Source organism: Chenopodium album, chromosome 12 (assembly GCF_948465745.1).
Source record: "Chenopodium album chromosome 12, dcCheAlbu1.1, whole genome shotgun sequence".
Taxonomy (NCBI): Eukaryota; Viridiplantae; Streptophyta; class Magnoliopsida; order Caryophyllales; family Amaranthaceae; genus Chenopodium; species Chenopodium album.
This window is the reverse complement of record NC_137845.1, coordinates 55,765,021-55,779,405: the sequence shown is the minus strand read 5'-3', so window position 1 is coordinate 55,779,405 and position 14,385 is coordinate 55,765,021. Positions and strand designations below refer to the sequence as shown.

The 14,385-nt window shown below is 34.3% G+C and overlaps 2 protein-coding genes and 1 long non-coding RNA gene across 3 annotated transcripts; 1 reads left to right on the top strand and 2 right to left on the bottom strand.

Annotated features, from left to right (window-relative positions):
• Positions 1-648: 648 nt before the first annotated feature.
• On the top strand, positions 649-3,583 carry LOC145571425 (uncharacterized). The gene is made up of 8 exons (XM_081630459.1): positions 649-656; positions 904-1,188; positions 1,470-1,522; positions 2,407-2,464; positions 2,637-2,682; positions 2,886-2,984; positions 3,193-3,261; positions 3,350-3,583. The coding sequence occupies exons 1-8, from the start codon at positions 649-651 to the stop codon at positions 3,581-3,583; spliced, it is 852 nt and encodes a 283-aa protein (XP_081486585.1).
• Positions 3,584-6,894: 3,311 nt separating this feature from the next.
• On the bottom strand, positions 6,895-8,731 carry LOC145572703 (uncharacterized). The gene is made up of 2 exons (XR_014096924.1): positions 8,228-8,731; positions 6,895-7,170 (listed from the first exon to the last, which is right to left on the bottom strand). It is a non-coding gene; the product is annotated as an uncharacterized LOC145572703 (long non-coding RNA).
• A 1,824-nt stretch (positions 8,732-10,555) lies between these two features.
• On the bottom strand, positions 10,556-11,463 carry LOC145571424 (uncharacterized). Its single transcript, XM_081630458.1, has 2 exons — positions 11,164-11,463; positions 10,556-11,059 (listed from the first exon to the last, which is right to left on the bottom strand). The coding sequence occupies exons 1-2, from the start codon at positions 11,461-11,463 to the stop codon at positions 10,556-10,558; spliced, it is 804 nt and encodes a 267-aa protein (XP_081486584.1).
• Between the last annotated feature and the right edge of the window lie 2,922 nt (positions 11,464-14,385).

Sequence of the window (14,385 nt, the reverse complement as noted above, 5' to 3'; positions counted from 1 at the left end):
AAGTACTTTATAGTTCTACTCTTCTCTTTACTTTTCATTTGTACCGTTGTTCCATTTGACTTATTCCTAAAGTGTGAATAATGAAGTTTAATCTCACTATCTACTGAGTTTTACTATTAGACCAAAAAGTATTCAATATTCGAGATTGAGATTGAGATTGAGATCATTTGCGATTAATTCTTGTGTTTTATTACACAGATGGGTTTAGGAATAGATGGAAAGGTGTTGATTAATTATTATGGTATATTAGTAACTTGTTTCTATTACTATATTAATCTATTACCATAACTCCATAAGATATTCATAGCCATATCAAGAAATATATAGTGAGGAGAGAGAAGAGATATCAAGGGTTAATGACTTTACCAATTCAGAACTTCCTCAGAAGAATCTCCCAATTTTGGTGAGCAAACTAAAATCAGAATCCCCCAATTTGCCTTCTCAATCCTCAAATTCAAGTGTGAAGGTGCATAATCTTTAATTTTCTTTTTGTGGAAAATCTTGTATTTTTAATCTCTTGATTGTTATGATTTCATTTGCTATAAATACAAAATCAATCAAGTATATTATTTTTCATTCACATTATAAATTACTTGGTATAATTCTATTGCTTTGTGTTTGTAATCATAGTTTGTCAGCTTTTACAAGATGTCCAGGTGATTATCAACATATAGCAGAAATTGCTTCTTTAATATATACATTATACTCATATTTCATAATTGTGATTAGCAGCTACCTTTTGAAATGCTAGCATGTGGTCAATGATTTTACCTAAAACTTGAGCCAGAATTGAGATTAATCAGATGAGATGATAAAAAACACAACTTCATATTCATGTTGATTTTTCTGCTAGTCATTAATACTTGTGGTATATCATGACTTTACACAATTTAAATGATGCAGAAGAGGTGGACAAAAGAGGAGAGTCAACTTTGGGGATGGACAAAGGAGGAGGAGCCCCAGACTATTTGGCTCAATCTCTGCTTCATCTCAGAAGGATACTAAACAATCCAATAACAATCCTATAACTATCGCAAGGGAAACACCGTCAAAGCATCATCACCGTTTACCACCATCATGTGACTCTGATCATGATCAAGACGACGACAAGAAACTTGACTCACATTCACACTCTTGTGCTAAGCTTGAACTCAAACAGTCTCTAAAATTTCCACGTCCACTCAACAGGTAACTATTAGCTCTATCAACACATATACACATAACACAACAATATTAGTTATTATCTTTCTCATATCATGCACTCTTTTTTCTTTATCATTTTTAGTGATTAACATATTTCGCGATTTCTATTTTTGTGCCATTGCATAATCTTGTACATTTATCTCATTGAATTACAATCAGCCAAACTGAGGCTTTGATTCTACTCACTTTTATGTTCTTGAATTTTATATTATATGCATTCTTTTTATATAACTTATTTAGTGATTACATCTTTGTCTTTTTATAAGCCATGAGCAGGGGGAAAGAGGTCCAAATCATCGCTACGATCATTCAAAAGATGGTGAGACTATGTTTCTCTCCTACCACCTAAAGTGATATGTATGCCCTTGCCCAAAGCTAAGTAAACAGACATGGTTGTCACTTTACTTATGTTGCATGTAGTTACATCGTCTGTAAGATTTATAAATCCAAATAGGCCTTGAATTTTCTAATCTTGAGAGTAATCTATTGTTTCCGATGCTTCTCATAAATCTATCTAGATCTATAGATAAACTATTTTATAAAGTCTAAAGAAAGCCATAACATAAGAGTACAAATCATATTATTACATTGACTCATTCTACTTTCCCCAGCCCCTTAAATAAGGCCCATTTGCCCATTTGTTGGTGTCTTCTCGAAGCTTGGCTTTGGGTGTACATTAATACGTGTTCATTCTATGGTGAGTGTATGGTCTCACTTGAGGGGGGAGATCATTAAGTGCAATTGTGTGAGTTTTATGTGCCCCATGTTGAAAGATAAAGTAAAGTTTTTTTCACTTTATAACCCAAGTAGGCTACTCTTCCATTGCCAATTGGATTTAAGACAAAATCTCACTTTGGGCAAAGTGACTGGGTTCTCTCTCTTTTCCCTCCTCCATTTGTTATAATAAATTGGCATTTGAGCCAGGTTTTATTGTTCGCACCATCTGATAGATTCATCTGTGCTAGGGCTTGTGGCCTTGTGCCTATAAGGCCCATATGCTGGTGTCTCTTTAGAGCTTGGCTTTGTCAGGTCTGAATGTGAATCTATATGTATTGTTCAAGGGGAAGATCACTAAGTGCAAGCATGTAAGGATTATTTGTCACGCATTAGAAGTTAAAGTAAAGAACTTTCACTTTCTAACCTTAGTGGGCTAAACAGATTCAAAGCTTATACTAACGAGCAAATTGTATTTCCAATATGCAGATGAGTCTTGGTTACCGGATAAAAGTAGCCTTGAGCTTGTCCTTGACACATTGCAAAGGTAATCTCAATTACTTGCAAATAGTAGTATCACTATAAAGCTAGATGTCTTATCCTCTTTGTGTACTTCTAGATTTACTTGCATTTTTGAAACAAAAGGCAAATCTGGCTATGAAATGTTCAAAGTACCAATTAAATTCCATAACCAATAAAAAACAACTCTCATTTTTCAGGAGAGATACATATGATATATTTGCAGAGCCGGTGGATCCTAGTGAGGTTAGCTACCCTTCTATCATCATGTTTGAACCCATCGATTTTGATTATTGATTAATACTCCACTGTATCTAAATAAGTGCATAATTTTGACCGGTTACGTGCCAATGCACAACTTTGACCATGTATGATAGATACGAAGGGAGTATAATAGTGTAGTAATATTATTCTTGTTTTCTACATGTCATTTTCCAATATATCTTCAGGTCGAAGAGTACTATGAAATAATCAAAGAGCCAATGGATTTTGGTACAATGAGAGCTAAACTTCATGAAGGCATGTACAAGAATATTCAGCAGTTTGAGGTCTGATATCTCCATAAGCATAATGTCTTATTTTCTTTTTTGAAAAATTACTAGAAGCCCTATTGATCTCCTAGCTTGAACTTGTGTGCGTGTGCTTGTGCGCGCGTGGGTGTGGGCGTGGGTGTGCGTGTGCGTGTGATCTACCCAAATTATCTCATTTTTAATGCAGACATTTGAATGTCATCTGACTTGTCATTGTTCTTTGTAGCATGATGTATATTTGATATTTGGGAATGCTATGCATTTCAATTCATCATCCACTGTGTATTTCAGACAGGTTAGCCTTTATATTTTGTATGTTAGAAAGTGCTGATTATAATAGTATTACTTTGTCATGTTGTGATATGAAAAGTTGAATTTCCCAGGCACGTGCTTTGGAGGATTTAGCAAAAAATATTTTTTTTGTCCTGAAAAAGGATCCTAAAAATTTCAAAATGGACTTCACTGCAATAAGGCAAAGATCAAGTAGAAAATTTGGTGCTGAACATAGTGGTTTGACTTTTGGCTCATCCGGGAAACTAGCAAGGGACTTGGGATCCAATAGCATGCATACTGATTTTGGTCGTAAAGGTCAGTCACTATTGATAAGTACTTCTTAGTTGTGGTTTTGGGGATTGTTAATGTATTTACCTTTTCAAGTAGAGGAAAAACCTTTTCAGTTGGTCAAGTGCTCAAGCCAATGAGATTATACATCAACTTTTGAAAGGAATTTGTACTTCAAACAGGAAGAAGTGATGTCATAAGCCATTCTTTCTTTTATAGTTTTTAGCTCAGTGCTCAGGACATTGTGTACCTATAGGAACCTACACCCATCAACACGAAAAGCAGGAAAAGGGGGAAAAAAAAAGGAAAAAGAAATTTTATAGCTTATTGAGCATAAACGCATGCATTAACAGAAATTGGCAGAAATCTTTAATTTTGTAAGCTCCTCAGATGAGAATATCCTCTTCAGTCTTAGTTTATGCATCATCTTGGTAACATCTCTTCTTTGAAGACAGGTTTTGGAAAAGAGAGAAAAACTTCTTTTTCTGGAATTGATCGGCGTTCTACATACAAACCTTGGATTTGCTTGTTTGATGAAACAAGTTCAGCTGTTTCACCACTATTTTGCGGCACAAAACCACTCATACCTGTAAGGTTTTATTGCTATATGTCTCCGTGTACCTATTTGCCATATTAGCTAGTTTTGAGAAAGCAGAGGTTATGAAAAGATTTGTCAGCTGACTGCATTAAGCGGTTAACTTAGATTTATTGGTATTAGCTAGATGGGTATAGATGCCTATCAGTGTTGCTCATATGTCAATTTATGTTGCTCTTTATATTTCAATATGAAGCCAAGATCATTTGGTTGTGCATTCACATTGGAGACAACCTTATTTCTTCCCTTTTTGGGAGAGTGAGTTTATATCTTCTGTTTGCAGGAAAATCTGGAGGAGTCTGGATACAAGGCAAGCTTGATGTTGTTTGCTAGAAATTTGGGGCCTACTGCTCATAGAGTTGCAAAAAATAAATTGCAAGGACTATGGACGCAATCCTCCTCCAGTAGTAGGTCTCAAATGAATGGTTGGGACAATTCTTCTGCCCACAATTCTCAAGCCCCTGCTGCCTCATCTCTTGTTCAAAAAGAACCTGCTAATTCTTTTTTATGTGGTACCATACCCAGCACAAGTCTTGCTGCATCTCACCGTGTGATTGACATTGAAACAGCCAATGACAGAAGGAAAACAAGTGATGTTAGCACAAGTGGAGAGAAATCGGCCAAAAGTTTTGTAGATATTAAATCTATCATCCCATGTACAAGCCTGGGAAGAAGCGATTGTGTCTTAAGGGATCAAGCTCAAGGCAACATGAAAAACAATAACAGTATTTCTGCCATTGTTAGCGGAGATAAACTTCAAAAAAAAAATCTCTTTAAATCAGTATGGTGAATTGGATGTAACCCACACTAGTAGCAAGGACAATGAAAATACTGAATTTGCAAGACCAAGAGTGCTGCTGAAAGAAGGTGGCACGCTAAGCTGCCATCTGAATACAATGCCTCCAGCTGTGAAAGAGACAATATTGGAACAATTTCAGGCTGGCAACAACTTTGACTTGAATCAGGTTCAGGCTATCCCAAGTCCAAGCTATCTAGTTGGGTGTTCTTATGAAGATGACAATTTAGAGACTCGTGAAGTGAAATCATATTCTGGATTGGTTGAAGCAACCAAGTTCAACTATCTTTCCTCTACTGGTCATGCCAAAGCAGCAATATACGAGGACTTGAACAATATGCATCCATCATCAATTCCCAGCCAATTTAACTTTAATCTTCCTTATTTAAAGTCAAGTATGGGAAAATTGGGTGATGAAGTTTTTGAAAACAGCTGTACCACAAATGGACAGCCATCGGCATTGCAGCTGCCTCCGGAGCTGAATAGTAGCAGCCCTTCACCAAATGCATCTAAAATCAGCTTTGGGAAGGCGTCTGGCGGATACACCAACCAAAATCATGGATTCTATCTTGAAAACCATCATATGACATCACCCTATATTATGGAGATTCAGTTACCTAAAGTTTATACTTGAGGAGATAGCATATTGCCATCTTACCACTAATAATTCTCTCATTATGATGTCCAATGCAACAACCTTTTTTTGCTCTTTCTTTCTGTTTTTTTCCCCTTAGATGGCAGCCTGGAGGCCATTTTATTGTTGATTGAAAGAGTTAAGTAAATTATAAAGTGTTAGAATGAAGGACGAAAAAGGATTAATCATGATTACATTGTTGTGATTGAAAAAGGGTATATTTATTATTATTTTTGTAAAGTAGTAAAGTGTTAGGACAACCTAAAATGAAAAGTGGCCAAATAAATTTGGATGGAGGAAATATATTTCTCATTGATTAAACTTTTGCTGTACCCTAAAGTACTACTTGCACGTTACTTATAACTCGAGCCAACTAGTTATTCAATTAAAAACAATTTCTAAGCTTGACAAAGTTACTCTAAGCTTAGAACTATTTCAACTTGTATAGACATCAGTGGCAGATCTAGGAATTTAGGTATCGGGGTACGGAATTAGGTTTGTTAAAAAAAAAAAAAAAAAAAAAAAAAAAAAAAAAAAATTGGTAAAGTAGAATATGTATTAGTTATAATTCCACACTCTTATTAGTTGTCATTACATGTTTGTATTTTATTCACTTAAATGGTGAACACAATTGAGCAAAACAAAGAAACCAATTATATAAATTAAAGCAAGGTTACACTTACCTAAGCTAAAGAATTAGATTAACCCAATTATAATTATGAGTTAATGACTAAGATATATACATTAAAAGATACATAATTTTAATATATAATTTAATGTAGTATAGCTAATAACATACACTTACTTTAAATACATTGTCATATTTTAACACACGAGAATACATATGGCTTAAATGATACGTACTACAATTACAATATGAATAATACCTGATATATATCTACTCCATAATCGATTTAAGTTGGTGGAAATAAATTATAAACTACAAAGAAAATTGAGACAAACAAGAGCATATAAAATTCCCTTAGAATAAATTCCAACAAAAAAAAGAACACCTAAGAGGTCTCTTTAACTTTGAATAGTATAGCAATGAACACGCGCTAGATCTAAGTGAATCTGTGAAATAAAATAGAGAGCACCTAAAAGACCAGTTATTTAGAACAACTGGTCTCTTTCACTGTCAATAGTATAGCAGTCAACACGCGCTAAATCTGAAGCGCTACTAAAGGCTGTCATTTTACAATAGCGGAACCTAAAAGAACGCCTATTTATAAAAACGGGTCTCTTTGATTAACAATTTATAAAACCCCAATAATTCTCTCTTTAAACCTGTAAATACCTTTAATAAAATGCAAGAGAATTACTGACGTGCTACCGCCACATATTCAAACGTTAAGGCTAATTCAGAATTTAGCAGCGGAAAAACTAACTCAGTTATAAAGGAGTTTCAAAACCAACGAATAAAACCAAATTAAGTGTTACAAGTTGGAACCATTAAGGCCCTTATTCAAAACCCAAAAAAAGTAATAAATAAATAAAACCAGAGTTTAAATAAATTCAAACTTGTGAAAAGAAATAAACTGCAATCAATAACCAACTCTCCACTCAAAATTCCACCACCTTGATGCAAGTCCAAACTATGTAAACACCTTTGATAAGTCTGCTCCCCAATATTACAAGTGTAAAGATTGGATCATTACAGGGTCATTGAAAGGCGAAGGCCATGACCAAAGAAAGACACACAAAAGCACGCAATCAGCAACGTTGAGTACATACAAGCTACGAAGAAAAATAATAAGAAATTCCTAACATGCTACTAATAATCAATCATCAAATACAACTTAATTATAGACTCAAACACATGACTCAACTGTTTACATTACTAAGTCTTCACTAATTAATAATAGATAAATTATTTCATTTTATTCATCGGATTAAGCAATAGACAAGGTTGTCCATCCCATGCTCCATTTGGAACATCAATAAAAGAAAAACCCCATGCCTCCTTTCGAAAACATCAATAAACATCCAATGGCCATGGGCGCGACTCCGTGACCATAGCTAGTATGAGATCTCATCTAACTCCTAGTTTTTGAAAAATATTTGAAACAAGAGACTCGTAGATCAGACGACCTCTAGAAAAGTGCACGGCTAATACCCCGTGTACCCCAATCCCTGATTGTCATTACTCTAGATGTGCACAAATCTAGAGTTTTATTGCTCATCTTTCTTGCACTTTATGTGATTTATAAGTTTAGACTTGGTGATGACTCGTATGCAAAACAATACAATCAATCCAATATCAATTCAATCAAGTAAACCAAGTTTCCAATTCGATTTTTGATTTATTAGTGACAAGCAATATTTATTATTGATTCCTTTAACTACCTCGGTGTATAAACACCTTGAGTGCATAAAGCACTTCAAAACCTTAACCTCGTCTTATAAGACTTAAACTCTTCCTTTACTCATTCTATCTCAATGATCATGAACGAGTAATAAATAAATCATTCCACATATTCACGTACCTTTGCCTATAAGCGCATCTTACAAAATTAATGCATAAATAATACTTGCAAAGTAGAATAATACACAGCGTACGGAAATCACAATGTATAACCAAACAATTAAGCCCAGTGTTCTCTATACATGATACTAAGTTCTTGATACATCCCTAAACATGCTTTTAAAAGCAAGGTTTCGTAACTCGTACGTACCTTGAATAAACGAGTTGGTTGGCCACTTAACCAACTAGAAATCACCTTCTACAAAGTCCTCTCCTAAACCAAACAATAAGATTTCAATCAATACCCAAACAACCAAATTTACAGCAATACTAACTTACTTTAAAACCTTCAAAATCCAATTAAACAACACGTTAAAACCTTCCTTTTAATTAAAATCAAAAGCTTATATATAGTTCTTTAAATTTCCTTCATAAAAACCTTAAAATACACCCTTGTACATGAAATTACAGCATGTTTAAGCTTCTAACCAAATCTGAAAATTTAGTTTATATGCATCCTTTGCAAATTTAACAATCCATACTTGTAACAATGGAATAATATATATGTAGAAACATCAAAACCTATTATTTTTTATACCAAAAATAATAAAATTCAGATTACAAAAATATGGAAAATTTATTTAAACTTTGAACTTGATACTTTAATAAGCTATAAACATAAATTAATCATAACGGTCATATAGTATATAGAAAACTCTAAGAAACATGATTTAGAATGCTTTAAATTCCCAAATCTACATTTTTAATAATCTGAAAATTAGTTTTAACCACTAAAAATTATGATTTTAACATAATATAAACACTATATACTTAAGAAACTTGACTAATACGTTTTAAGCCCTAAAATCATGAAAAACCAAGGTTTAAACCCTTGTTTTCTTAATTAAATAAATCTGACAATTACTTCACTAATTTAAACATAATAAAGATCATAAATTTGTAATCTTTTATATAAAATAAACACCATCAACTCATAATAATCACAATTGTCGAATTCAAGATTAAAAAAAAAATTGAACTTTAAAATAGCATAAATAAAAGAAGAAGAAAGAAAGGAGGAGAGAAGAGGCAAACTAGGGTCGCTAGTGGTGTGCTGGGCGGCTCAGCAGCAGGCGGACGCTGGTGGTGGTGCTGCTCGGTGGCTGGTGTAGCAGCATCGAATTTTTTTTTTTTCGCTGGTTGATGCGTGAATAGGAAGAAGAGGCAAAGCAGAAATATAATTTGTGAGGGGTGAGGTTTTACTTGAGATTGGAGGGGAAATAAGGGGAAAAATTTTAGGTGGATATAAATAATAAGAAGTGGGTTTGAGGGTTTCCTAATCCAAATATAATTAGGATAACTTGTTTAGGCCCAAACATATACCAAAGCTTTAAAAAACATAAGGTGTAAGGTTGGGCTTTGAGGTAACTTGGACTAGGCTCTTAGTTTGTATAGGTAAAATGATTATTGTCAATAGTTAGTAATGGCTAAATAGCTTAAAACTAATTTATTATTTTCGAAATATTTATAAAATTATATAATTATCGTAAAATAATCATATAATTAATAATAAAATATAATTATAATAATTACGAAATCGTGGGGGATTACACATTTTTTATTTTATTTTTATTTTTTAGAATGGAGGTACAACTGTACCTCTGTGTACCCCCCTGGATCCGCCGCTGATAGACTAAGCACAACTCAAGTTTGATGAGTTGATTTTGTACGTGTTTTTCATGTTTAGCATATATGCTAATTCTATCAAAACGGGCCATGGCATTCCCTATCATTTTGAATACCTTTTTAAAAGTTGAAATAAAAAGGACCAGCCCCAATTTCTCATATTGAGAAATATAATTGTATCTCAAAATGGTATGTGTGTAAATAAAACAACTTTTTAAATATTTTAATAGTTTTTTTGGATCTTAATTTTCGTCCTTCACGGGCTCATGGCTACTTCACCCCTGTACACCATTGAACTGGTATGATTTGCCATTTTTCGTCACTGTTTTGCTCGCAAACCACCATCACCTTCGTTGCCCCGTATCTTCTTCACCTTCCTTTGCCTTTCCGACAGTGACGTCACCGAAACGAAAAACCCTAAAAAAAATTGGAGAAATTATGGCATGGTTAACCCTTAATTAAGGGCAAGGTTTGGCTTCCTCCTCCATTGAGGCTGTGCTGCGTGATTGGAGGTGAGAGAATGGAGGAAGATGAAGAACCCATGGTGTTATTAGAAGGCCAAAATAAGATCAATTTACAATATTAACCCCACTTATATACTCAAAATGACACAAATACCCCTTTGAGATACTTATATTGTTTATCAATACGAGAAACATGGATTTACCCAATAAAAAACACTAGTGATCATTTTCTCAATGAAAATGTTATACTTCCTTTGTTTTTATTGAGTTGACGCATTCAATTGAGGCACACAAATTAAGGAGACAAGAGAGAATGATAAAGCAAGTGGGATACACTATGAAAGCAAGGTTTAAATTTTTTTTTTACAAGAACCTAGCAGAGAGATTTATTAATCAAACAAAGAATTCAAATAAGCAATTACAAATTCAGAGATGCCCATAAGGACCTCTTCCATCCATACTTTAAGCTCATTAAAAGAAGAACTAAGTTTAGCTAACTCGTGATTAACATGATTACCATCCCTCTTCACAAAAGAGAACGAGCATCCCTGACAACGAAGAGCAAGCTTCAATATATCATTAACAATCAGGCTGAAAGCAGTAGAAGGAGCATTTCCTTTCTTCAGGTGGTTGTGGAGCTTCAAACAATTCGTTTCTAGGCACACCCTATTAAAGCCCGACTCTAGGGAGATAGTTAAAGTGTGTCTCATGGCCAATGCATCAGTAACATCAGCCTCAAAATTTCCTCTCAGACAAAGACAGGTCGAGACCACAACGTCCCCCACTCCATCATGCTTAACACCATCCAGACCCACATAGTTCGTGCTAAAAATCGCTGCATCCGAGTTGATTTTTATCACTCCTTCCAAAGGCGGCTTCCAACGTGACTCGAGCTGTTAGGGATTTGGGAGCGAGATAGAGTCATCCTTCGCTTTTTCATAATCTCCCACCAATCCCACGGTCTTGTGAATAATCTTGCACACGTCCTTTTTCCTACCTTCAACACCCAAGCATTTCTCCGCAGCCAAACCCCCATCAAAATGCTCCAAAATAAATTCCACCAGAGGGAGTCTTTGTGGTATTTCTTGACATAATAACACCATTCACCAAAGGTTTCACCCTCATAGTTCTCTACATTCGGCCGTAGAGGAGATAAGTACCAGATACGCTTCGCTTCTTCACAAAAAACCAGCAAGTGAAGAACACTTTCAGCCTCATAACCACACATAGGATAGGTAGGGTCAATAGGCATAACTCTTTGAACCAAATTGTAATGGGCAGCCACAACACGTTTCATAGTACACCAAGCAAATAATTTTAATTTGGGAGGGAGTTCAGCATCCCATACAACCGACCAGCCAACCTTGCAGCCCGCATTTAAATTAGAAGCTGTATCATTTTTTTGCTCGGTGGTGAGTAGGTTGTAGGCGCTTCTAACCGAGTGTTTTCCATCCTTCGTATAGTGCCACTGTAATACCCGAATTTTCCTAACTTTAAGTTTCGGGACGAAATTTATTTTAAGGAGGGTAGATTGTAATACTCGAATATTTTACGATTTTATATAATATATTTTATGAAAAAAAAATTATAGTTTATTTTTATTTATTAAATAACTTTCCTAATCTCATATTTTTTTTAATTCAGAGTTCGGAAATTTTTAAACCCTATTTTATTTAAATAGGACTCTATAATTTAAAGCGTACATGAAATATGTTAAACCCTAATATTCTCTTTAGTTATTCTAATATTATGATTATTAAATAAAAAAGTAAATTAAAGCACCGGCGTTTTCTTGTTCTTGGATGCGTGGGATTTATCAACCAAATCCCAAAATTATTTCATGAGTTTTGTACTTTTGTTTCATTGACCAATCTCCATCAATTCTTCTATAAACATTCATCTCAAAGAGGTAATCACACGATTCCCTACAATTTGGAGTTAATTGATTTGCGCTTGTTTTTTTTATATGTAATCAAACAATTTCTATACTGTTGTAGTTGATTGATATATACTCTTGTGTTTTATTCTTTTTGGAGTTGAAGTGTTTACCATGTAATCAACCATGACTACGATGATAATATTCATTATTTTATAATTTTATGCGTAATATAGATCGAATTCGTTTGTTGCTATTGATTTCGTATGTTATTTTGGCGATTATCGCTGCTCCTATACTACTGTTGATATGGATGATTGTAAATTTGTAATTAAACGAAACTTTTTGGAGATGTTTGTGATATACTTTTGTATAATTATGTGCAAATATTATAAATTGTTGTTATTCTAGGATGATCAAGTTTTGTGTACATATTGGTTAATATGTCTTGATATATAAGTTAATTGTTGTATTATTTTATTGTATGATTGATTATTTCTAGGGTTTTTAATGTTGTTACTATAGGGAGTATTGTTTTATTGAGGTTTTAGGGTTATTAGTGCAGAGTATAATTTTGGGTTGTGAGTTAATTATATTTGGGTATTAGTTTTATTGTCCTATAAGAGTTGAGATATACTATGATTGAACAGAGTTCGAATTGTTATATTATTTGGGTACATGTGCCATTGTTAAGATACTATCTAAGTTTGTCAATGATTATTTGATCAAAGTATGAGATCAAAAGGGAGAATATTATTATTTTGTTCTTGGTTTGAGGCTCGATGTTATATACCTTAGTCCTTGGCATGTTGGTAAGAGGATGATAATCATGAGTTAAGAATGAGGTACAATCTTTACTATTTATTTTTCTATGGTCCCCTACAGTGGGAATTGACCCGTATGTGGTCTGGTTCAAGGTGTTTTCTGGTTATTGGGAGTATTCAAGTTTTTATACTTGTTGGTTTGTTATTCGAATTACCCTTGTCCAAGGCTAGGTATAAAGCAAAGAGCGTGGCACACTTATTGGTTATGAGTTAATTGAGTGAAGGGTTGTATTATATTATTCGAGGTTGAGTTGATAAAGGTTATTTTTTTTCAGAGTACAATGTGTAATGTAGTTTCGAACTACATTATTTAATTGAGCTAGTAATATAGATTATTCAATTATTCTTTGTATTCTGATATGTGGTGATTACTCAGCTTTTTGCCGACGTGTGTGTGTGTGTGTGTTATTTTGTTATCCTATTTGTGTTTGCGGCCATGCCTTTTTCTTATGGTGGCCCTGCGACGATCTATTTTGGAATTTGTCCTTAATGGTGAGCAGAAAAGATTGTTTAAACAGGTTGATGAAGTGATCGTAGCTAAAGGAGCTCAAGTGTTTCGATTAGTATGCTATAACGAGTTTATAAAGTTGTATAAATAGCTCACTTAGATTTATTGGGTTGTAATTATTGGGATTTTTGTAAGCCTTAACACTCGACAGGTTGTGAGTGTGGCGGTAATACCTCCGATTTAGGTGTATGCTTCCGCAATTTTATTTAAAGGTCGTTTATTTTCCTTTAAATTCTTGTTTATTATTAGCTAGTAAATCGGGGGTGTTACAGCCACACCCAAGAGTCATTTCTGTCAAACATTGGAATAGGAATATTGCATATTTCATTTACTTCCACAGAAGAGAAGCAAGCCTCAAGTGCCTGAACATCCCAGGAGTTATCAGCCTACAAATCTCGTACAAAAATAGGCTCACCCTCTCCCATTCTTTGGCTGGAGCAGACTTTAAAATTTGGGAGATTAGGGACCCATGGATTATTCCAAATGTACAGTAAAACCATTGCCAACACCTTTCCTAGCCCCCTTAATTAAAACATCACGAGCACCCATAATTGATCTCCATGTGTAACTTGCATTTGCTTGCACCTTAGCTTCCATTAATGTCGTGTGAGGGAAATACTTCCCCTTAAGAACTTTAGCCACAAGCGATTCTTCATTCAACAAGATACGCCAAGCTTGTTTGGCAAGGAGGGCTTTATTAAAAAATTTCATATTGCGAAAACCGAGGCCCCTATCCTTCTTTGGCACATATAACTTCTCCCACACCACCCAACATAACTTCCTCTCTTCACCTTTTTGACCTCAGAAAAATTGCCGACACATTTTTCAATCACATTTAAAATGCTATTTGGGATTATAAAAAGATAAAATAAAATTGCATTGCGAATGTTGGAATTGCTTCAGCTATCGACTTGATCAAAACTTCCTTTTCCGCTTAACAATATTTTTCCTTTCCACCCCTTTACTTTCTTCCAAACTCGATCCTATATATTATGAAACACCTGTTTCTTA